This window comes from Rhinatrema bivittatum, chromosome 2 (assembly GCF_901001135.1).
Source record: "Rhinatrema bivittatum chromosome 2, aRhiBiv1.1, whole genome shotgun sequence".
NCBI classification, from domain to species: Eukaryota; Metazoa; Chordata; class Amphibia; order Gymnophiona; family Rhinatrematidae; genus Rhinatrema; species Rhinatrema bivittatum.
Window position 1 is genome coordinate 97091473 of NC_042616.1, and position 24099 is coordinate 97115571.

At 42.8% G+C, this 24099-nt stretch overlaps 1 protein-coding gene across 9 annotated transcripts in view; it reads left to right on the forward strand.

Moving 5' to 3' along the window:
• Positions 1 to 24099, forward strand: part of RBM33 (RNA binding motif protein 33) — a 523998-nt gene that overhangs the window by 218055 nt on the left and 281844 nt on the right. For all 9 annotated transcript variants that reach the window (XM_029588463.1, XM_029588468.1, XM_029588464.1 and 6 more), the window contains exon 10: positions 13945 to 14003. In XM_029588463.1, coding sequence (XP_029444323.1) covers positions 13945 to 14003 — 59 coding nt within the window. The remainder of the gene's footprint in view (positions 1 to 13944; positions 14004 to 24099) is intronic.

Sequence of the window (24099 nt, forward strand, 5' to 3'; positions counted from 1 at the left end):
GAATCCATGTCTGAGCTGAAGAAAGATCCCATTTTGATTTCTTTGTGTAAAGCCTCATGCTCTTTCCAGGGCATAGAAAGATACAACTACCTCATGAATCTGTGATGATGTATTTTTTATTTAGGTTCTACCATCTTAACTTCTTTGTACACACAGGACCAGTTTACATTTCATCTCTGAATTTGCTAAATAACTCTTAACGTTCTTCATATGTTTTTGAAATGGCTTAAAGCCATAGAAACCAGAAGATTGGCTTGGCTGAGACCTTCAGGCCTACAGGAAGACATAATAATTTATTTAATTCACATAATTAAAACATATAATACATATACATCATACAAAATATTATCCCATTGTTAACAAAATATTCCCAGATATTCCCAAATATTCTTTTTCTCAAAAAATGTTCCCTTTTCTAAAATTTTTCCAAATATTCCCAATAATGGGCCCTTGTTTCGCCAAATGTTTGGCTTCATCAGGGGATATTAACACACATTATCCATATCATCGAATCTAATTACAATGTAATTTATAACCAAATCAGTTTACAATGTTATATTTGGCACAATTACAAAATGTTTCGTCAAGAGTTCATTTTAGTGCAACTGGAGCCTATTACCACTTGTAAAAGGTAGACCCATCTTTGTATAGCCTGTTGTCCAATTCATGCGGGTCTTGATTTATTTGAAGCCTCACATACAGCATCCTGTTGTGTTTTAAGACCTCATAGTAGTACTGATCCAGCTTATAAAAGGTCTCTTTGTGCCACTAGGCTTGGTGAGTTAAAGTACCTTTCCTGGAAGTTTGTATTTTTGGTGATTGTCACTTTGCCCTGCAGAGTCGGTGAGCCCCAGGATCTAGAGTGGTTCTGCACACACATCTTTAAGTTCCTGCTGAAGGTAGTTATGGACTTCCACCGTAAGCAGTCAGATACCCTTCCAGCATTCTTTCCCAGTGCACAAAGGTGAACAAGTGCTGCACACTTTGGCGTGCAAAACAGTCTTGGCTTTCTATCTGAAGTGGACTGAAGCTCTTAGAAAGGCCTCCTAGTTTTTTTGTTTTTTTTTAAATTTTATATTCAATTTCAAAATTATTCCACAAGACAATTTTGTTTAAAGAAATAATCAAGGTTCCAGAAATAAACAAGAATTAAAAACATACAAGAAATACATTTACAAATCCCAACTGTAGCCCACAATATATTTACATGGGAAAGGAGTGAAAGAAAAATGATCTTAAAGGAGAAACAACTCAACAAGAAAATGTAAAGAGAAAAGGCATTAGTGGATAGCTGGGTCATCAAGAATAAAGCTCTCAGCTGTCCCCACCCGCATCCATGGGAACTATAATATGGTTCCTTTTTGTTTCTTTTGATGCACAAACTTGGTACTGCCATCGTCAAACATACACTGTCCAATTGGCTAGCAGATTGCATCATCTTCTGTTATAACCAAGTGGATCTGAATCTGGTGGGCCATGTCCAAGCTTATAGTGTTATAGCCATGACAGCATCAGTAGCCCACCTAAGATTGGTCTTCATAGAGAAGATCTGCAAGGCTGTGACATGGAGTTCTCTCCGCACGTTCATATCACATTATTGTTTGGACAGGCATTGCTGATGCGACAGTAGATATGACTAGTGTATTTTGAGGAATCTCTTTGAGGTGTAGAACCCAATTCCATTCCTCTTGGGATCCAAGCTGCTCTATAAAAAAGACAGAAAATACAAAATGGCTTGAAACAGTTTTTCCCCCGTTGGCACTGTTTTGGGGTTTCCCCCCCTTTTTCATTTCAGGCAGTCTGTAGCTAAGGATTCCTCATGTATGAGGACTGCCATCATGCTTGTACTTGTAAAAAGAAAAAAAAAGTGTAGCTTACCAATAGAAGGTGTTCTTAAAGGACAGCAGGATGTCAGTCCTCACTATCCTTGCCTGCCTCCCATTGGAGTTGGTTTCTCCAATGTAAGCTAAGTTAGAGACTGAAGGAGTCCCAGAGTGGATGTGTGGTAATACGGGCTGCTGCTGCACATTTCCAGTTGGATATGCTGAAAGTTTTAGAAATTTTGAAGTAAAACTTCCATGCTGGGCTCCATCTGATGTCAACCCATTTGTGAGGATTGACATCCTGTAGTCTGCAGAGACCCCCTTTTTACAAGGAAACCACTCTGCTTTATTCTTGCAGCAAGACAACCTTCTATAAGGTGTTCCAACAATTTTAAATGGGTAAGATTTTCTATTAGTATATGTTACAATTGCTAGATTTCAGGCCTTCTATGATATCGTCTTAATAGGGCGTTTTCTTTTTTTATCCACTCATAAGAGATCCACCTATTTGGGATCTGAATGTAATACTTTCTCAGATAGCATCCATGGATCTCAAATTTCTCTGAGGACAAGCATGATAGCAGGCCTTACATATGAGTGAAGCCATCTGACTGAGCCCAGCATGGAACTATTGATCTCAAAGATTCTAAAGCGTTCAAAGATTCTAGAGCATTCAGCATGCTCCTACTGAGCATGTGTAGCTTTAGTTACCTCTCTGCCTCCCAGGCAGAGCCCCTCAGCGATTCTTTTTCTGCGGAGCCATGTGGTTGCGGTTGGAGCTTTGCTGTCCCTCATAGCTACTGCTGTGACAGTTCTGGTGCTCAGAAGCTGTGAGTTCTTGTTTCTTTAACAGTAGTTTCTGTTTATTTTGAGTTTTCCCCCTTTTTAAGTGTTCTCTTTTTTGCCGGCTGCATGGTGGACCTAGTGTACTGTACAGCCTGGCAGAGATGTTCCCTTCTCCCTTATTAAATAATGATGTACCTGCAGCTTGTTTGTTCACCTCTGCTGCCCTGAATGACATAGCCTCCCCTCCTGCTTCTCAGCTTGCTCTGGCAGTTAACTCTCCTTGAAGGAGAGGAGGAGCATGAGCCTGGGTGATCAGCTCTGCTGCTGTACCATTGGTGCCATGCCCAGGTTTTGGAAGGTCTATAACTCTTGGATCCAGTGGTGAGAGAGCATTTTATGTTTTCCGAAGATGGATGCACTTGTTTGTGCAGTCTCCAAATGGACGACTATCCCCGTAGAGGGAGGAGTGGCCTTGAAGGTTCATGATACGAGGATTGAGACCATCTTTAAACAAGCATTTGAAGCAGTGGCAATGACATTGCTGATAGCTTCTTGTTGTTCACTGGTGGCTTGCTCTTGTTTACTTCTTTCTCAAGGGGTTGATGACTCTGGGGTGAATTCCAGAGCAGTTATGGAGCCAGCAGCTACCTTTTTGGTAGATGCGGGCTGCGATTTGGTCCGCACTTCAGCCAGAGGGGTGGCTTCAATAAAAGCGGCCCAGTGTCTGTTATGACTGAGAAATTGGTTGACCAATGTGACCTCTAATTCTAACCTCACAAATTTGCCCTTTGAAGGCTCGCTCTTATTTGGAAGCGAGTTGGAGTGAATCCCCGGTTCCACAGTTGCCAGAGGATAAGAAGCAGACATCATGCTCCTTTAGCATGAGATGTCATGATCAAGGATCCAATCGTTTTCGATCTTACAGAGGAGTGACCTTCCCGAGGACTTGTCCTTTCGGTAGGTCTCAGTCCTTTTGTCCCAGACAGCCCAGACGGGGTGCAGGCTCAGGCAGTGGAACCTCCCGAGCCTCCCAATGAGATAGAGGTATGCCTTTCTCTCTTTTTTTCAGAAGTGGGTCGAGATCACATTGGATCAGTGGGTCCTGGAGGTGAAATGAGAAGGATATGCATTGGAGTTTCAGAGTGTTCCTCAGGACGTGTTCATGGTATCTCTCTGTGACTCATTTTCACATGGAAACTTTGTGCTTAGTGATAATGACCGTGCAGTCAGAATTTCTGACGACCTTGCATCTGTCCGAGGCATATCTCCATGTTCTCATCCGATTGGAGCATCAACATTTTCTCTGTTTCACGGTGTTGGGGTGCCATTATCAGTTTCAGGTGTTGCCTTTTGGTCTGGCCACCACGCCCAGAACTTTTTCCAAGTTTTTGGTGGTGGTGGCGACGGCAGCAGATGATGGGGTTCTAGTTCTTCCGTATTTGGATGGCTTGCTAATTCGGGCCAAGCCTCTGGAAGAGAACTAACTGGTGACTTGGGTGGTGAACCTAGCCAAGAGCAGTCTTCAGCCATCTCAGTCATTGGAGTATCTGGGTGTTTGCCTTGCCTCATGTCGAACCAAAATTTTCTTGCCAGAAGCTCGTATTCAGAAGTTGATGACGCAGGTGTGTCTCTTGGTCAACAGTATATGCCCAACAGTGTGGGCCTATTTAGAGGTACTTGGTTTGATGGCGGCAACCCAGATAGTGGTGCCATGGATGAGCTCGCACATGCATCCTGTTCAGCACTCCCTTCTGTATTGTTGGAACCCACAGTTCAGGACTGCTCGATTCGGCTCCACCTACAAATGGAAGTCTGTTCTCACCTCCAGTGGTGGTTGCAAACAGATCTGAGAAAGGGAGTTTCTCTGACATTGCTGGACTGGTTGGTACTCACGACAGATGCGAGCCTCCAGAGTTGGGGAGTTCACTGTCAGGAGCTATTGGCGCATGGGCCCTGACTTCAGAGGAGTCTCTCTGGAACATCATTTGGCTGGAAGCCCATGCAGTCCGGTTGGTATACTTGCAGTTCAGCGTCAGGCTGCAGGGTTGAGCGGTCAGAGTAATGTTGGACAACACAACAATGGTGGCTTACATCAGTCGGCAGGTAGGAACCAAGAGCCAGCAAGTGTCTTAGGAAATAGACCAACTTATGGAATGGGTGCAAGTGCATCTTCAGGAAATTTCGGCCTGCACATTGCAGGAAAAGACAATGTAAGAGAAGACTTTTTCAGCAGGGAGAGTCTGGACCCAAGAGAATGGATATTGTCGGTCGATGAGTTTCAGCTGATAGTGGATCACTGGGGCCTGCTGTTTCTAGACCTGCTGGCGACGTCTTGTAATGTGAAGGCTCCTTGATTCTTCAGTCACAGGAGAGATCCAAAATCCTTGGGTATCGATACTCTCTGCAGGTCTGGCCGGAGGACAAGCTGCTGTAGGCCTTTCCTCTGTGACCCATGTTGGACAGAATAGTTCGGAGGGTCGAAGGCCACAGGGGGATGGTGTTTTTGGTGGCACCGGATTGGCCTATGCAGATGGTATGCAGATCTGCTAAGATTCCTGGAAGACTCCCTCCTCTGGTTTCCAGCACACAGGAATCTGTTGCAGCAGGGACCTGTCCTTCACAAAGATCTGACTCTGTTTTGTATGGCCCTTGAGCGGGCTCGCTTGTTGAAGTGTGATTATTCTACCTTGCTACGAGCATGAACATTCTCCACTTTCTTTAGCCTATGTACAGGTTTGGCGAGTGTTTGAGGCTTGGTGAGAGGATTGAGGAGTGCTTCCTCGTTCAGTTAGGATTCCGCTCATTTTGGAATTTTTGCAGGATGGGTTGAATAAAGGTGTGGCCCTTTATTCCTTGAAGGTGCAGGTAGCGGCTCTTGCCTGTTTCAGGGGTCAGGTGAATGGTAAATCCTTATCGTCTCATCCTGAAGTGACCCATATCTTGAGGGGGTGAAATATTTTTATCTTCCCTTGTGGTTACCGGTATCCTGTGGAGGCTTAATCTGGCTTTGGACTTTTTGGCGGGTCCTACCAATGTGCTCCCTTTCCTTGTGCTTACTGATCTTGAAAACTGTGTTTCTGGTGGTGATATGTTCTGCGCATTGAATTTATGAGCTGCAGGTCTTGTCTTTCAGGAACTGTTCCTTTGGGTGACTCCAGGAGCAATTCAAAGGCAACTGTTCCTTCTTTCTTGCCTAAAGTTATCTCAGATTTTCACTTGAACCAGTCCATTTCCTTTCCGTCTCTGGATAAGGAAAGAGATGTGGAGGAATATCACTTGCTGTGCCCCTAAGCAGCGATCCCATTATTCTAACCTTTCTGGTGAGCAAATTAAAGCCTGTAGTTCTCAGCCTCTTCCTTACTTTACTTTTGTGAAGAGGAACCATATCCAACTGTCTCCAGTTCTCTAAAACTCCTCACAACTCTAAAGAAGCATCGAAAAGGTCAGCCAGAGGAGCTGCCAAAACATGTTCTGAGATATCTGGAGGTTTCTAAACCTTTCCAAAAGATGGATCGCCTGTTTGTCCTTCATGGTGGAGGTAAACAAGGCGAGCCGGCTTTGCGAGATGCAATAGCTCGCTAGATTAAGGAGGTAGTCACGGCTATGTATGTGGCTGCTGAAAAGCCCTTGCCTACTCAGATTAGGGCTTATTCCACTAGGGCTCAGGCAGTGTCATTGACAGAGGTTAGATTGCTGTCTCCTGTTGACATTTGCCGAGCTGCGACATGGTCCTCTTTAAACACTTTTCCAGGTATTATCGTCTGGATGTACAGTCTTTGGATGTGTGGTTTGGACTGGACCATGGGCAGCCTCCCACCCTCTTCAGGAATAGCTTTGGTACATCCCACTGGTCCTGAACCCATCTGTCTAGGTGCTACGAAATGAGAAATTACTACTTACCTGTAATTTCCTTTTCCTTAATCTAGACAGATGGGTTCAGCTTCCTGCCCTTGGCTGCCATATTATTTTGTTTTAGTCCTCCTGTGTGGCTATGTGTTCCAAGGGTTACTGGAAAGTGATACTCCAGTCCCTATACCAGTGGTTCTCAACCTTTTTCCCATCGTGACACACCTGACAGGCCATGCTCACATGTGTGACACACTGCTCATTACAATTTACGGTGGAAATAAAAAGTAAAGGTCCAGTAATTATTTTTATTGTTTAAAATGACACGAGGAAAAGATACATATTCTGTCTGAACAGAAATTGCATAAATAGTAAACCTCCCACACCAAAACAGCACCAATTTCCAGCACTTAAACAGTAACCACCTTACCTAAGAAAAGGCAACACTGAAATATTACACCAGGCCTTAAGCAACCAATACATCTCCTATTAGGAAAACGGACCAAGTCAGGCTGCTATAGAGCCCTACACGCCAGCAGAAAACCTCACCTGAATCACATGTGCTGACCCTCCCCTAACAAAGAATAAAGAGACCAAAACGCATAACTAGAAACATGCAGAAAAAACTGAATTGGAAACTGCAACAAGCCAGAGTGTCTGTAACAGTGTAATAAAGGAAAAAAGAAACATCACCCATCCTTATAAAACAAATCAAGAAATATAAAATCAGTAGCAGTAAAACCATACTAACAAAAAGAACAGATTATTTTGAAACAGCTGATGAGATGAATATCCAATAATTAAAAACTCATATAAAAAAATTTCTAGATACCAATAAAATATTTCAAAATAGCAGACACAAAGACCCAGTAATGAAAAATAAGGATACAAAAATGTTTTTGCTCTACATACCTGGAAACGTTTGATATCCAGGTGTCCTGAGATTGTTTTGAATTAGCAGGAGGAGGGGTGGTTTGCTTGGAACTTTCTCCTCTCTCTCTCTCTCTCTGTCACATACCAGCGCGCTCTCTCACACTGGCTCTCAATTACACACCTATACACACATGCTCTCAGTCACTCACATATACACATGCTTTTTCTCTCACTTATATAGGCTCTTAATTACACATTTACACACATGATTTCTATCTTTTCATGCTTACACACACAGGCTTTCAATCACACACATACATGCTGTCTTTTTCTCTCACACACAGACTCTTTCACATGCTTACAAACATGCTCTCTCTCTCTCTCATTTACACACAGGCTCTCAATCACATACTCACATGCTCTCTCACCTAAACCAGCTCTCAATCACAAACAGACACAAGCGCTCTCTCTCTTACTTATACACACAGGCTCTTAATCATGCATAGACATGATCTCTCTCACACACAAAGGATCTCAGTCATACACACATACTCTTTCACACAAACAGGTTTTCAATCACAAACTTACACATACAGTTTCCTAATCATAAACGTACATTCATGCTCTCAATCACAGACATACTCTCTTTCACATATACATGCTATCTCACTCAAACACACAGGATCTCAAACACACGTGCTTGCTTGCTCCTTCACACTCTCTCCCTCCCCCCCCCGGAACTAACGGCAGCAACAGCCTCCTCCCAACCCTAACCTCCTTCATTTTCAGCCCTCGCGGAGGAGGAGTCCCATTGGCCGCGGGGGTTGACGCTCTTCTTCATTTTCCTCCGAGTCGCGCTGCACATTCTTCAGACCGCGCCTCTCTTCTGTTCTTCAGGCTGATTCTGACCACACTAGCATGGTCTCTTCTTCCCGTGCATGCACCCGAGGCTCACCACTTCCTCTTCCGGGTCGCAGGGGGCGAAGAAGAGACCATGCCGATACCGCTGACTCCAGCCGTCCTGCTGCGTTCCGCCCGGGCTGACAGCATTTTAAGCCCAGGCGGAGGAGGACCAGGGAGCAGTTGGGTCAGCGGGGGACCGGGAAGTGTGGCAACACACCTGCGTGTTCTTGGCGACTCACTGGTGTGTCGCGACACACCGGTTAAGAACCACTGCCCTATACTATTGTTAATGTATTTCTTGTCTGAGCTCAGTGTTTCATGTTGGCTGAGTACTGAAAGGGTTATCTATTTTTAATCAAGTTTTTGCTAGTCTGTCCATGGTTGCTTTTGAAGAGAATATTGGCAAGCTAATGTCATTGCAGGAGTATAAATACTGTGATATCATTTACTCAGTCTCCATCTGCTGGTAGAAGTGCATAGCCCACTGGTCCTGAACCCATCTGTCTAGATTAAGGAAAAGAAAATTATCAGGTAAGTAGTAATTTCTGGGGATAGGGAAATACCTACAGTACCTGAATGTAATCCGCTTTGAAGTGATGAAAATCAGAATATAAATTAAATAAATATGGAAATAAAAATAGCAAATATGGTAAAATGGGGTTGAAGACTTATTTTTAGATGTGTTCATGATAGGATGACTGTAAAAGTGGCATAGTGAGACTCTGAGGTGAAAGTGAAGAATACGTAGAGGCTAACAGGAGAATTGCTTAACAAATATTTCTATTTGTGTTCAATGAGGAAGGGCCAGGAGGAGAACAACATAATTAGGACTAGAAGTAAGATAAACATAAAATGGTTTTCAGAATAGTCTGTTCATGAGGAACTAGCTAAACAAAAAGTAGATAAAGCGATGTGGCCAGACACAATACATCTAAGAGTATTTATTGAATGTAGAGAAGTTTTGGCAGCTCCACTGGCTGACCTTTTCAATGCTTCTTTAGAGTTGTGAGGAGTTCAGGAGGACTGGAGACAGTTTGATATGGTTTCTCTTCACAAAAGTAGAAGTAAGGAAGAGGCTGAGAACTACAGGCTTTAATTTGCTCACCACAAAGGTCAGACTAATGGGATCGCTGCTAAAATAGAGCATAGTGCAGTTTCTGGAATCCAGTGAATTATAAGATCCAAGGTAGCATTGCTTTACCAGAGTTAGGTTTTGTCAGACAAATCTGATCAATTGCTTTGATTGGGTGACCAGAATTGGTTCAAGGGAGAGCTCTAGACAGTAATGTACTTGGATTATAGAAAGGCCTTTGTTTCAGTTCCACATTGGCAATTTATAGTGTATCCTTGGTATGGGCACTGAAGTAACTGACACTTTTATAAATTGGTTGAATGGGAAGTGACAGATGGTAGTGGGATATGGTGTTCCCTCAGAGAAGAGGATCTTTATTAGTGGTGTGCCTCAGGGATCAGTCCTTAGACTGGTTCTTTTTGAGATGAGGAGAGGAGGGGAGGGATTTAGTGAAGCTCGAGGAATGGTCTAGAGACTGGCAGTTAAGATTTAATGCTAAAAAATGCAGAGTAATGAATTTAGGATACAAAAGCTCAAGGGAGAGGTACAGTATTGGAGACAAAATTCTTCTAAGCACCAAGGAATATTGGTATCTAGGGGTAATTGTAACTGATGATCTTAAGGTGGCCAAACAAGTGGATAAAGTGACGGGAAAAGCCATAAAGATGCTTGGCTGCATAGGGTGAGGAATGGTCAGCAACAAAAGGGAGGTAATATTTTCCCTGTATCGTCCCGGGTAAGACCTCTTTTGGAATACTGTGTACAATTCTGGAGGCTGCACATTCAAAAGATTATAAACCAGTTGGAGTTGGCCAGGGGGTGGCTACTAAATGAATAGTGGTCTTCCTTCTAAAGCATGTGGGGACAGACTTAAAGATCTAAACATGCATTCCCTAGAGGAAAGGCAAGATAGGGGAGTATGAGAGAGATGTTTAAACATCTCAAAGGTTTCCATGCACAGGAGGCTAGCCTCTTTCAACCGAAAGGAGGCTGTAGAACAAAGTTTCATGAGATAAGGGTGAAAGGAAATAGACTCAGGATTAATCTTAGAAATATTTCTTTATAGAGAGAGTAGTGGATACATGGAATGGCCTCCCAGTGGAAGTGGTGAAGGCAAAAACAGTATCTGAATTCAAGAAAGCATGGGATAAATACAGGAGATCTCTGAGGGAGTGATGGGAATTGTAAGGATTAGATGGGCAATATGGTCATTTTTTTGTCATCACGTTTCTAATATATTCATAAATGACATTGCGGAAGGATTGTCAGGAAAGTTTTGTCTTTTTGCAGATGATAACCAAAATCTGCAATAAGGTAGATGGCCAAGAAGGTATGGAAAAGATGAGATGGGATCTAGTGAAGCTCAAGAAATGGTCTACAGTCTAGCAGCTATGTTTTAATGTCAAAACTTTGATCATATCACTTCCATATTGAAGGACTTTCATTGGTTACCCATTCATTTTCGCATTCAGTATAAATGTTTGACATTAATCCATAAATCAATTTATGGGGTAAATATAGAATGGCTTTGGAAGGGTTTAATTTGAGCTTGTGGCTGCTAATATCATCCATTGCTTTAAGACAGTGGTTGACATGGCAATGGACGAGGTTTGGTCAGATGCAATTTTGATAAATAGCAAAGAAGTGACATTAAATATTGAAGGACTGAATTAGGTCACAATTGGACGAATGAAAATCTTAAGACTGTGCCCTGTAGTACTCTACAGATGAAAGTGGTTTGTTGACCTATGTAGCAGATTGTGTTCTGTAGGCTAGAAAAATATTCTATTTGAGGGCAGTACCTTCAATGTCGGTGTCTTGTAAGTGTTGAATTGGGAATTGATGATTAAAAGTGTGAAAGGTGGCAGAAAGATCTAATAGGACTAGGAGTGAGTCTTCTCCTTGATCTGCATTCAGTTAAATACTGATGGTGATGGCCAGCAGGATGGATTGTGTTACATGGTCTTGGCTGACCCTGGATTCCTAATAGTTCAGGATGCTGTCCTCTTCTGAGAAGCATAGGAATTGAAGGTAAACCACTGATTCTGATGAGAAAGGAAGGCTGAAAACTGGACAATAGTTGACACATTTTTGGAACAGAGCCTGGTTTCTTCAGGATAAGTTTGATAACCTCTTATTTTGAATGTTTTCCCCAGTCGATAGCTATATGATCCTCTGCTATTTGTTGGCACAACTTGCATCGTTGTGTCTTCCTGCTGTCTAAATGCAGGACAATCTCCCCACAAGTGAAGATCCTCCAGATAATCAGTCAGTCCATGAGCCTTTTAGTCCCTGTCCCTCCTTGATTCATCTGTAACCTGAAACATGACTTCAACTGGCTAACCACCATTATAAATGCCATACTAACACAAAGTTTCCTACCCCGCTCACTTAAAAATAGGAATATTGCACATACAATCCAATGCAAAAAATGTGAAGAAGAATGCTATGCTGGTGAAACAAGCCAAAAATTAAGGACAAGAACCAATATTAATAGATACCAAAAGATTACAGAGAAAAACAGAATGATAGATCAGTAGGTGAGCACTTATTATTTTTATTTTATTTTTAGATTTATATTCCGCTTTTTGCACTTTTTTCAGCGCTTCAACGTGGATTACATTCAGATATTGTAGGTATTTCCCTATCCCCAGAGGGCTTACAATCTAACGGGCCGATACAGTAGAATTCGCGGGAGAGCCGGGGCTCCGAGGCAAGCGCCCGCTCTCCCAATGTGCGCCCAGGCCACTCTCCTGGGCGCGCGATCGAGTAATCAAATGAGGGCCCGCGGCCCTAGCGCCTGCTTTTTGACAGGAGCAGCGGCTGTCAGCGGGTTTGACAGCCGACGCTCAATTTTACCGGCGTCTGTTCTCAAACCCACTGACAGCCACGGGTTCGGAAAACGGACTCCGGCATAATTGAGCGTCCGTCTTCCAAGCTGTGGGCCGCTGGCCGTTTTAAAATTAAAAATTTTTTTTTAAAATTTTGGGGCCTCCGACTTAATATCACTATGATATTAAGCCGGAGGGTGTACAGAAAAGCAGTTTTTTCTGCTTTTCTGTACACTTTCCCAGTGCTGGCAGGCGTTAATTTCTGAAAGTAAAATGTGCGGCTTGGCTGCACATTTTACTTTCTGTATCGCGCGGGAATAACGAATAGGGTCATCAACATGCATTTGCATGTTGCGGGCACTGTTAGTTTCGGGGGGGGGGGGGGGGTTTGGCAGCGCGTTTTCGATGCGCTATTACCCCTTACTGTATAAGGGGTAAAAATAGCGCGTTGAAAACGCGCGGCCAAACGCAGGCTAACAGTGCGCACTGTACTGTATCGGCCTGTAAATTTGCACTTGAGGCAATGGAGGGTAAAGTGATTTGCCCATTAAAGGAAGATCATTCCCTTAATGACCTTAAAATCAGGATACTTAAAGGGAACTTTAGAACAGTGTTTCCCAACCTTTTCAAGGCACACCTACATTAATAGAAATGTTATTTGGCATACCAGTCTCCATGGGGCAGGCAATGCAGATATGGAGCAGCCATATATGGTTAGGGAAGCCCTGAAAGTCCCACCTGTCTCTCTCTCCCAAATTTTAAAATAAAAAGAGAGAGGGGTGGAGACACACATAAGCCCATCACAATGGACCACTTCCTTCTATATACAAGTGCAGGATAAGGGAGAAGTCTGTGTGGTGCAGGCAACCAGCTCAGTTAGTTACTTTGGCTGCTGCATTTGGCTGCCATAGTTCCTCTGCTGCTGTAATACTCAGAATGAGTCACATCTATTGCTTTGCGCACTGTCTCCCTGGTTCATTTAGCCTGGGATAAGACAGAGGCTAGAAGGACTCAAAGGAATAAGGTCAGAAAAGGGAAGATGAGGAGGTGCTGTCTGCACTGTGTGCTGCACAAAGCGGGGCCTGACTATCCATACCCTGCATGCTGACCAATAATTAACACTCTGGGGTCCATGCTGTAACTTGGAAGAAGAGGCATGCATGATTACGTACATTCTCGGAAAGGAGCTCCTACATATTTAGGAACCATCTCTGGGTGACTCTTGTTTCTATGAGATGCTGAGAGCAGAGCCCAGATGCTGATCTGCAGCAGAGCATCAGGCTGTGACACACCTGATAAGGCCTGAAGGCACACTTTTGAAGTACATAAGAACCAAAAGCATTTCAAATTAAGATGGTCAAACTCTGAAATAAGCACAAAAGGGCTTAATGAGGACATTGGTTCTCTTACTCATTAGATATAAGCCCTGCCCTCCTTTCTTTCCTTTATTGAACTGTAATGGCATATGCAGACAGCCTAAAATCTAGATGAGACTATACCCATTGTTAAACCCATTGTAATTGATGTAGAAAGGATAATGCTGGAAAGCTTGTCACAGATGTAGTAAGTTAATCCCATTAAAAGGTATCACCTAAAACTTGTTTGTTTGACCCTTAATTCCATGTATTCAAGTGGACGATCATAGCAATCACAATTTTGTTCAAATATCTAAAAAAAAAATTAAAAATTGCCCTTAATTTTATAGAATTTCATTCTGTTAGTCGTCATAGTTCCTATATGGGGTTTTTTTCTCTTTTAAACTCAGTAATATACCAATTGCAATCAAAATAACAGACTGCTTTTGTTGTAGTGCCCCTGCTACCTTTACCTACCCAGCCTAGACCTGCTATTGGACCCCAGAGATTTCCGGTGAGTAGCAACTGTTTCTTCCAATGTAGTGTGGACAAGTATAGATTTACAAATGAATAATTGTGGCAAGTAAAGGTGCTCCTACAAAACGTAACTTTAAGGAGTTTTCAGTATTGACAGTTGTATTAATAGTTCAAAATATTTATTAAAAGATTTTAAGTCCATACATTTTTAAATATATAGTTACTGTTATTAGAACAGTGCTTATATAAAAATTGTGAGAATCAAATGTTGTCAGGTACAGTAACTTTATAATATTATAAATAAGTATTTGAATTATGGTATTTGAATAATTGTATTTGAATACATTGTTTCGACCCAAATGCACACCAGTCTATTCATAGACCATATAAGTCTTGCCTCATAACTCACAGGGAAATTGTGGATGTTTTTCCTATTGCAAATAAACACACATTAGCCTCTTAATTGCCACACATTTTAGCTATATAGTATCTGAAGATAACTACTTATCTTCTGCTGATAGCTCTGGAATAACTGATGATACCAAACTGGTTATAAATGTTGCAGCAAGGAGTTTGATGTAGACAAGTCAACAAGGGCCCAAACCTTTACGGTCCGGAGAACTGATAAGCATGGGGATAATCTGCATGGAGCAGCAGTGCTACCCTTAACATAAGGCATGGGATTACTACCCTTAACCAATAAGCTTTGATGCTTTTGACACAACTGCAACTTCATTGTCTGCTTTGATGGCAGGGTTGGGGAAAAGGAATTTGATTCAGATGACATCCAATAAGGGCCCTGGCTTTTACAGTCTGGGGTACTGATACGCAGACATAAGGGAAAAGCACAGGACTGCTTCTATGGCCAAGTCCATAAGCAAAGCAGGTTGTCACACACATGTCTTGCTGCGGTGGTGGCACGTGTATCCCCATCTGCACAATTGACTGGTCAAGAGCGCATCTCAGATGGGAGCAGCAAAATCAATAGTGTTGGATTTCACTTCTGAGCCCATAACCTCAATTGGAGTTTGTCAGAGCTTTGCTAGACACAGTTCAGGTGAAAGCCTTCCTTCTGCAACAAAGGGCTATCACCCTGGTGTCTATAGCAAAAGGTATCCAGGTGAGTCAGAAGTTATCATAGGACATGGTGAGGCTGTTGAACCTCATAGCATCAGCTGTTCATGTCAATCCCTTGGCACACTTCCATATGAGTAGAGCTCAATGGACTCTCAGGTCACAGTGGCTACAAGGCCACATAGGACCTAGGGGACAACATCCATGTCACACAACTTCTCATGGACTGCCTGACCTGGTGGCAGGACAGTTCCAATCCCATCAAGGGTATCCCCTTCCAAAGTGCTGATATACAAATTGTCCTTGCAGCAGTGACGTCCAGCCTTGCTGGGGAGCTCATGAAGGGGGGATCTGCACCCAGTTACTCTGGGTCGGGAAAAGTTCTATTAGGTAATCTTTCTAGAATTAATGATGATCTAGTACGCTCTAACAGCTTTCAGAGATCAGTTGCTCACCAAGGTCATCCTGATTCAAACGGTCAACCAGGTTGCTGTGTACTACATCAGCAAGCAAGGAGGCATGGCATCATAAATCCTGTGTGAGGAGGCTATCCAGACAAGGGCCTGGGTCATCTCTTGAGAGATGGTTCTCAGGGCCACATATCTGGCAGGCATGGAGACTGTACTGGTGGACAGATTGAGTTGTCCTTAGTACCCCATAAATGGTACTTTTGTCGGGTGTAGCAAATCAGATATTCGCCAGTGGGACCCACCTGCAGTGGATCGTTTTGCATTCCCCCAAAATAGGATGGTCACACTTGGCTGTTCCAGAAAGAGGGAGTGGAGTAAACTAGTCTCAGACGCTTTTGCTATGGATTGGAGCCGGGGTCTGCTGCACTCGTATCCTCCAATTCTGCTACTTGCGAAGATTTTGTTGAAGCTCGAAAAAGATGGGAGAACTATGATACTCATAGTCCTCTTTTGGCAAGATAGATCCGGTTTCCACTCCTCAGGGAAATGTCCATCAGAGAACCGATTAGACTGGGAACTTCCCCAGACCTCATCACTCAGGATCAGAGCAGGTTGTGCCATCCCAACATCTCAGGTCTCTGGTGCTCTCTGCCTGGTTGTTGAGAGTTTGACCCTGCAATTTCTAGCTTTCTGAGGGTGTGTCTTGAATTCTTTTGGCTTCAAAAAAGTATTCCATTAGAAAATCCTATGGATTTAAGTGGTTGTAGTGTGAGCATAAGACCCTAGATGCTTTTTGTTGCTCCACACAAAAGCTGCTTGATTACCTTCTACATCTGTCTGAGTCTGGTTTTAAGACCAACTCAATAAGAGTTCATTTTAGTGCAGTTGGCACCTACTGTAACCATGTAGAAGGCAAACCCATTTCCCTATAGCCTTCATCAGAAGCCTCATATCATGCCTCCTACTGTTTCTTAGGACTTCAGTGTGGTTCTGTTTCAACTGCTGAAATCTGCATTTGAGCCACTGTGCTCCTGTGTCCTGGAAAGTCATATTTTTGTTGGCAGTTTCAGACTCTAGTAACTTACCCACCTTTTTTCATGATAGGGTGATCTTGCGCAAGTTTTTTTTTCTAATGATGGGGTTTTTGCCTATGTGGGATCCAGAATTACATCTTAAGCAGTCAGTTCTTTCAACATTTTTTTCTAGGCTAGTTTAGACTGTAAAAAAGCCTTGGCCTTCTACCTGGAGCAGACTGAAGCCCTTAGAAAGTCCAACCAGTTTCTTGTTTTGTTTTGTTTTTTATTTTTGATACCAGCAAACTGGGGATAGCTGTGGCCAAACAGATTCTATCGAATTGGCTAGCAGATTGCATCTCATTCTTTTAAACCCAAGGGGGCTTGAACTTGGTGGGCCATGTTAAGGCTCTCTCAATGCAAGCCACTGTAACGCCAGTGGCTCACCTGCCATTAGTCCCTAGGGAGGAGATCTGCAAGGCTGCGACACTACTGTTTGGACAGGAATGGCAGACACGACAGTAGGTTTGGCCAGTCTGTCCTGCAGAATTTGAGGTGTAGAATCCAACTCCTTTCCCTTCTAGGGCCCATTGTTTTTGTTCCAAACTGTCCCTGCAGGTTAAGTATAAAATAGAAACAAGGATCTTTCCAACCAAAATATTGTTGTGCTCATTGGTAATTGTTCTTGTTGTTTCCCCCCTTTTGACATTGGGAAACACCCTGTAGTTAGGGATTCCCCATGTGACGACTACTCTCCTGCTTGTCCTTGGATGGGACCCATGGCATAATGGCATGTGTGTTCATGCTCAGTGAGGCACAGTCAACACTCTGGAAACTTTGACATGAGTTTTTCCGGGCCAGGCTCCATTGGATGATGTCATCTACATTTGAGGACTGAGAAAACCTGCTATAAGTAAGCAACTCTGCTTTCTTCTTTGTCCAGCCATCAGCCAGCAGATGAATACAGAGGCCAACAGTTCAGCTAAAGTCATCCCTTATAGGTTTAAAAAAGGGAGAAGCAGCGACCAAGGGCTCCTTGGTGCATTGGATTAAGGAAATCATAACTGCGGCTCATGAGGATAGTGGTAAGCAAGTCAGAGCACATTTCACTAGAACTCAGGCCGTGGTTTGGGCAAAACTCTGTTTACAAATCTCCTGCAGTAAAACTAAAGTGGCAACTGTCCTCTCTGCATCACTTTTCAAAACATTGTTGTGTGGATATGAGAGCCAAGAAGGAAGACGCCTTCATCTCGGAAGTCTTGGGAGTGGATTTGGCATCATCCCACTCATTTCAGGAGTAGCTTGGTTACATTCCATTTGTCTGTACTGGGTTTGACTGAATGAAGAGGAAAGAGAACTTAGTTATTATTTGATAAATTTCTTTTCTTGAGTCCAGCCAGACCAGTCCAGAATCCTTCCTATTCTGTAAAATGTTTCTATTCAATAATGGTAAGGAGGAAATGGAGTGTATATATACACACTACAGCAGAGAAGAGGCAAGTTGTTCTCTCGGGCTGTAAATAGTTTATATTTCTTTTTTGAATTTCCTTAGAAGCTCCCTGGTTTGAAAGGAAGTATAGGTTTTCCAATATTAGCTTGTTAACAGTTAATGCTGGCAGGCTGAAGTCAGCACGGGACCTTATAAGAGGTGTTGTCAATGAACCTGTTGATCTCTGTCACCATCTTCTGGTTGGTCTGCATAACCTCTTCGTTTGGACTGGTCTGACTGGACTCAAGGAAAGGAAACTATTAGGTAAGAAAAATTTCTCCATACCACTTACCAGACCACAAAGCAGTGTACAAAACAGTAAATCAAAACCCAACAATAAAAATAATCACATACAAATAAAGCTGAGTGAAAGAATAAAAGTCATATCAGCTGCTGTAAACAATACTGTTACTCTTCAGTACTAGGAAGAAGCTGTTCTTTTAATAAGTGAAAAGCATTACTAGTAAGAAGTGAAGGAATACTGGCTTATTTACAGAAATATTCTTATGAGTTTTGTTTCACCTCTTCTGCTGTGTAACAGCTCTTTCCAAAGATATATAGGGAGCAGACAGAATTCAGTTTTTTTTCTTTTATATCGTGCAGTGAATGTTCACAGAAACAAAGCTTATTTAAGCTTTTAATTTTTTTTGCAGATGGAGAATAAAATTGTCTTTTAGAAAGAAAGTAAACATGAAAGATTTGAAATTCGTACAAAAAGCTGGATTTAGTGCTGATTATTAAACTGGGTTTTTAATCATTGTGAATTAGCTGTCCGTTCTATAAACATAAGAACAGTAACTTTCAAACCGGCATTCATGCGCACATTTGCGCGCATACGTCGGATCGTGCCCAGGTATGTGGCCATTTTATAACATACTTGCACGTGTTCTAAAAAAGCATGGTGCATGCACATGTGTGCCAAATTTTAAGTGAGCACATGCATGTGCGTGCAAATCCTGCTCCTACCACATAAATCCCGGATCTTAAAAGGGGCACGTGCCAACGCCATTCCCAGTTTTACCAGTACATTCCCAGTTCACCCATTTGAGATGTCCTCCCAAATCACCCCCCAGTTTGATAGCCTTTACTCCCCCCAGTTAGCCCCAACCCTTAAAACCCTGCTCATCTGCCAAGTTTTCTTTACATTTTAATTCCATAGCAGAAGTAAAGTTATGCGATAAGAAAATGCCATACTGGGTCAGACCAAGGGTCCATCAAGCCCAGCATCCTGGGTGCCTTGGTATGCCGGGTCGCGTCATTATTTATGTGCACATCTTAAGTTCAGGCCCCGCCCAGACCCCGCCTTTTATGAAAACTTTCAAGATATGCTCGCTGCGGGAGATACGTATGTATCTTGGCAGCTTTCAAAATCCGCTTGGTGTGCGCGAGCCCGACTTTTTCGTGCATCCCCTAATTAATGCGCGTGTTGGGCTTTTAAAATTCACCTCTAACTGGATTGTATCTATTATCAATATACTTTCCACCAAGTTTTTGTTTTTCATGTTTATTGGATGGCCAGTCATAGCAAACCATACAAAATTTTTGTTAGCATATTTTCACAAAATTGCCATTAATAAAACTAAGAGCAAGGTTTCAGGTCTGTGATTGAAATTAGGATGTTTTCTACGAGAGATATTAATGTAGGAAACATGTCTTTACAGAGAAGGTCTTCTCCTGTATATCCAGACTATCTTCAGAATGAGTATTAATTAGGTTTTCAATGCAGAAACATATTTCCAGCTAAAATAGTAACTTGCCTGGGCTTTGTAGTACATCTTTTACCTTTGTTCATTTCCTTCCCTTAGAGGAGGAATAGTTGGAATTTTTACTTAAATTTGAGAACTCAAAGTGAGTACAGTTTTAGGTAGGTAAGTGAACATTTCAGGGGAGGAAGACTTGTATAAAAACACTATAATTTGCTGTCCGACAAGTATTTTATTTTATTTATTTATTTATTTATTTATCGGGGTTTGTATACCAACCATTCGGTGTAGCCATCATATAAGGGTTTAACAAATTCAAAGTAGCTATTTAAGCAGTATGAGAGGGAAACTAGGAAGGACAGACGTTCAAAGGCAGCAGCCAAAACCTGATTGTCCTGGGTAAAGTCTTGTCGTGCCCAGCATTTTGTCTCTGATGACATTTCCAGAATGTTTTCATTTGATCATCCATAGAACATTCAAACTAGGGTCAGTACAAAAAAAGGGTTTATGATCAAAATTTCAGACAATAAGCACTTATTGTACAACAGGAATAGGCAACTCCTGGCCTGGAGAGCCACAAATATCTTGTTTTCAGCATATCCACAATGAATACGTATGAGGTATATTTGCATGCACATGCCTGTCCCTGGTATATAGATTGCTGAAGGATATATTATACATACGTGCTAGTCCGTCACAGATGTCCATACTATAACATAATTCAATCTGATAGTCCTATAACTTACTCTTTTCAGAACTGCAGTTTTTAAATTTATTCTCATCTGCCATGTTTAATCAGGAAGTATGTTAATTACGAATTAGCTTCTTCTATTTAGTCTTCTAGGTACTACAAAATACATAATTCTCGGAGTACGAGCAGTGTGGTAGTCCTCAGATTTGGGTTACATCATCTGATGGAACTTGGTACAGAACTTTGAATTCAAAGCTTCTAGAAGTTTTGAGCATGCTCTACTGAGCATGTACAACCCTAGCTCCCTCCCGAGGCCCTTCAGTCTCATTTTTTTCCGCAGAGCCTGCAAGTCATGGTTCTTTGCTCTCTCTCTCTCGCAACTACTGCAGTGAAAGTTCCTGGAGTTGCAGAAGCTGTTTTTTCTCACAGGGCCCACCGGGTTTTGTTGTCTCCCTCATATACCTTTAGATAAGTTTTGTTTATTTCAGTATTTCTTGTTCTTATATATTTTATTTCTGTTGACCGCTTGTTGCGTGGTCCTAGTTCCCAGTGTAGCCTGGTCAGGGTTTTGGTTTACACTAATAAATAATGTTGCCCAGCAGCTTATGTGTTTTATTTTTTTCCTCATCCTTCATGTGTTTTTTCTTTGCTTTTGTCTACTGTCTCATGGGACCTGTAGTTTTCAGGGTCTCTGTGTGGTCATTCTAGTCTAAGTTACCTCCAAGCAGGATCTCCATGTGATTAGTCCATCCATTGGGTACTGACAAAGGCCCAGACAGTAAAGGATCCAGGATTGATTCCCCCCCATTTCCCCACCTGGTCCTGTTTGGGATTTGGGAGTCGGGTGGTACCAGATGAAGGAATGTTCCCATGGGGAGGGAGAGCTCACCCCCACACTCCTGGGAACCGCAGTATTCTCAAAGGTCCTAAGTTAATTATCACTTCTGGTACCCTGGATGACATGGACTCCCCTCTTTCTTGCCAGTGTGTTCTGACAGGGCAGTCTCCAAGGAAGAATGGGAGAGCCTGAGCATGGGCATATTCAGCACTGCTGATATTCTGAATATATCAGTTGCCTGTGCCAGGACACTGATGGGAATCAACCCTGGAACATCGAACATCATCAACATAATGCGCCATTGAGTGCCATGGAGCCCAACAATTGGGCACCATCCAGCATTGGTAACAGATGCCATTCAGCAGTTATCCGTGCTATAGGGTGCCAAATGCCATTCAGCGACATGAGGAGTCATGGTGTCTATTGGCTCTGTGCACCATTGGTGTGGTCGAACCATGAGCCCTGACGATGCCATAAGTGTGGGGTACCAGTGGGCGCAATGAAGTGTGGACAGCATCAAGGACACTGGGTTGCCTTTCATTGCTATGGGTACCAGGGTGCCATTGATGCTCTGTCAGTGTCCGGTGGGCTGGAGCTCCTTTGACACCATGAGCACTGTCAATGCTGAGCACCATTGGTACCATTGAGCACCGTTGGCACTGGGCAGCTCTAAGGGCCGTCCATGCTGGGGCAGTGCGGGCACCATAGGATGCCACTGAGCAATGTGCCATTTAGCATAGTCAACATTGTGTGGCACCAGGTACCACTGAGCACCTCTGAGTACCACAGTGCCAAATGCCACTCAATTGCACTGGTCACTGTCGAGCACCATCCAGTAACATTGGGTGCCTTGCATCAGGGGGCAGTGGGTGCTGATGGAATCCGCATGGGTGAAATACATAATAGGCACCGGGTGCAGTCAGTGCCATTGCAGAGCAGCGCTGTGGGCATCTGCAGAATCAACATTGATTCCTGAACCATTCTCTGTATCCTGTTGGATTCAGGGGACCCTTCTTGAAGGGGACATTTCACACCACTACTTTGTACTGGTGCTCAGTCTGGATATTGCAAGAATTGCGTGATGCTGTTGCAAGGTATGGTATCTTACAGTATGGGTAGCGGATTCCCTCTGGTAGGCATCTGCTTCAAACGAGCAGGAAATGACTCCCGCATAAGAGGAGTGCATTTCAGAAACCTGCTGTGAAAAGCAGTGTGTTGCTTTACATCCATTCCAGGCAAGTCAGCATCACCCTTAGGTTGTACACTGACCCCTAAGGGAGGGATGTGTCTTGAATTACATCTGCAGCATTCATCCATGAGAGATGTTCTGTCTTGGTTGCTGATTTATTCTAAAGTTGTCTAGTACAACTTTTAGTACAACTTACCCTTATTGTCCTCCTTTAAATGGAGGACAATAAGAGTTAACTTAGTTTGTGAGGGTTTGCTTGATCGACAAAGTGGTCCTTGTCCATATAGTTAATTCCACTTCATCTAACAGGAGGCTGTTGTACAGAAGAACAAGCCTATCTTTAGCAGTAGGGCTTGAACTCCAATGCCAAATGGATGAGGAGTTTGGCCTGCTGGTCTAGAATCTTCAGTGATTCCTGATCAGGGGTGTACTCCAGATTTTCACAAGTGCAGAATTCTGTGGCGATATTGTCATCTCTTAATAGAGAGGTTTCTGGACTTTCACCTCAGTATAATCTTACTCTAGACCAGAGTCTGGGGTTTTACTAGATTTTATTCAACTCACTCAGTTTACATGGCCATGTGTATACTGAGAAGCTAGACATCTAGGCTCCTTATAGCTCTCTCTTATTTGAGGCAGATTTAGAGGAAAATCCCTGAGTGAACATTTATTGGGGTTTTAGTAAGGTTGGGGAATTATCCAACATTCATCTGATCAGCTTAGGGGCTGCCTTTCTATCCCTGCATCCCCAGGATCTGTCTGGTAATATTTCTCTTATTCCTTTGACATCTAGAAGGGATTTTAGGAGGAAGACATAGTGGAAAATAAAAGGTCTTGATGTAAGGCTATGTGGAAGAGTCCTAGACCCTTTTCCTTTTTTCACTGGAAACCTGTTTAAAATGCCTTCTGCATTTTCATGTGTTGGTTGGATATCTGATGTGATTCAAATTTCACTTGGGTAAAATTAGTGGTTTTTCCTACCATGTGCTTGGTAAGTCTGTCACACGACAGTCTTAGTTATGCTTTATATTGGACAGGCTTCAGTCACGGCTCACTGCCGAGCCTTCCAGTATGTTGTGGGCTATATCAGCAGTGTACTTACCTAGTGATTGTTAGGATAATATCTGACCTGGAAGGTAAATTTTTTTTAGTGGTCACTCAGCAGGTGGGGTATGTTGCTGACCCTGGTGCCTTTCCCACCTTGTTCAAAGTTTTTATCCTAGTAAATTGTTTTTATGTATGTTTTTATTCACTGACTAATATGCATAAGTCTGTAATGGTGATCTGTTACTCTTGATGCAAATAATCTGCAGCCTTCCATCTGGAGGACGCTAAAGCTCAGCTAGACTACTCAGGTTTTCTTCTTGGCATCGAAAAGCTGGTAGTGCCTATAGCCAAGAACTTTATTCTCTTGATTAATGAATTGTGCTCTCTTTCACACCTAGGAGACGTAGTCTAGTGGGGCTTGCAAAGCTCACTGTACTGGAGCTCTGATTCAAATCAACAAAGTGGAATTTTTGCTACACATTCTCATTGCACCCCTGTTTGGCAGGAGTTTCTGACGCAAAACTGAATTTTAAAGAAGTCTGTCCTATGGAGCCTTTTAAGGTGTAGAACCCAACACTATTCCCTTCTAGGGTCTGTTAGCACCAAAAAAAAAAAAGGAAAAACAGATATTGTGAGATGGCCTGTTGGCACCTAAAACAGTAGTGCTTTTGGCACTGTT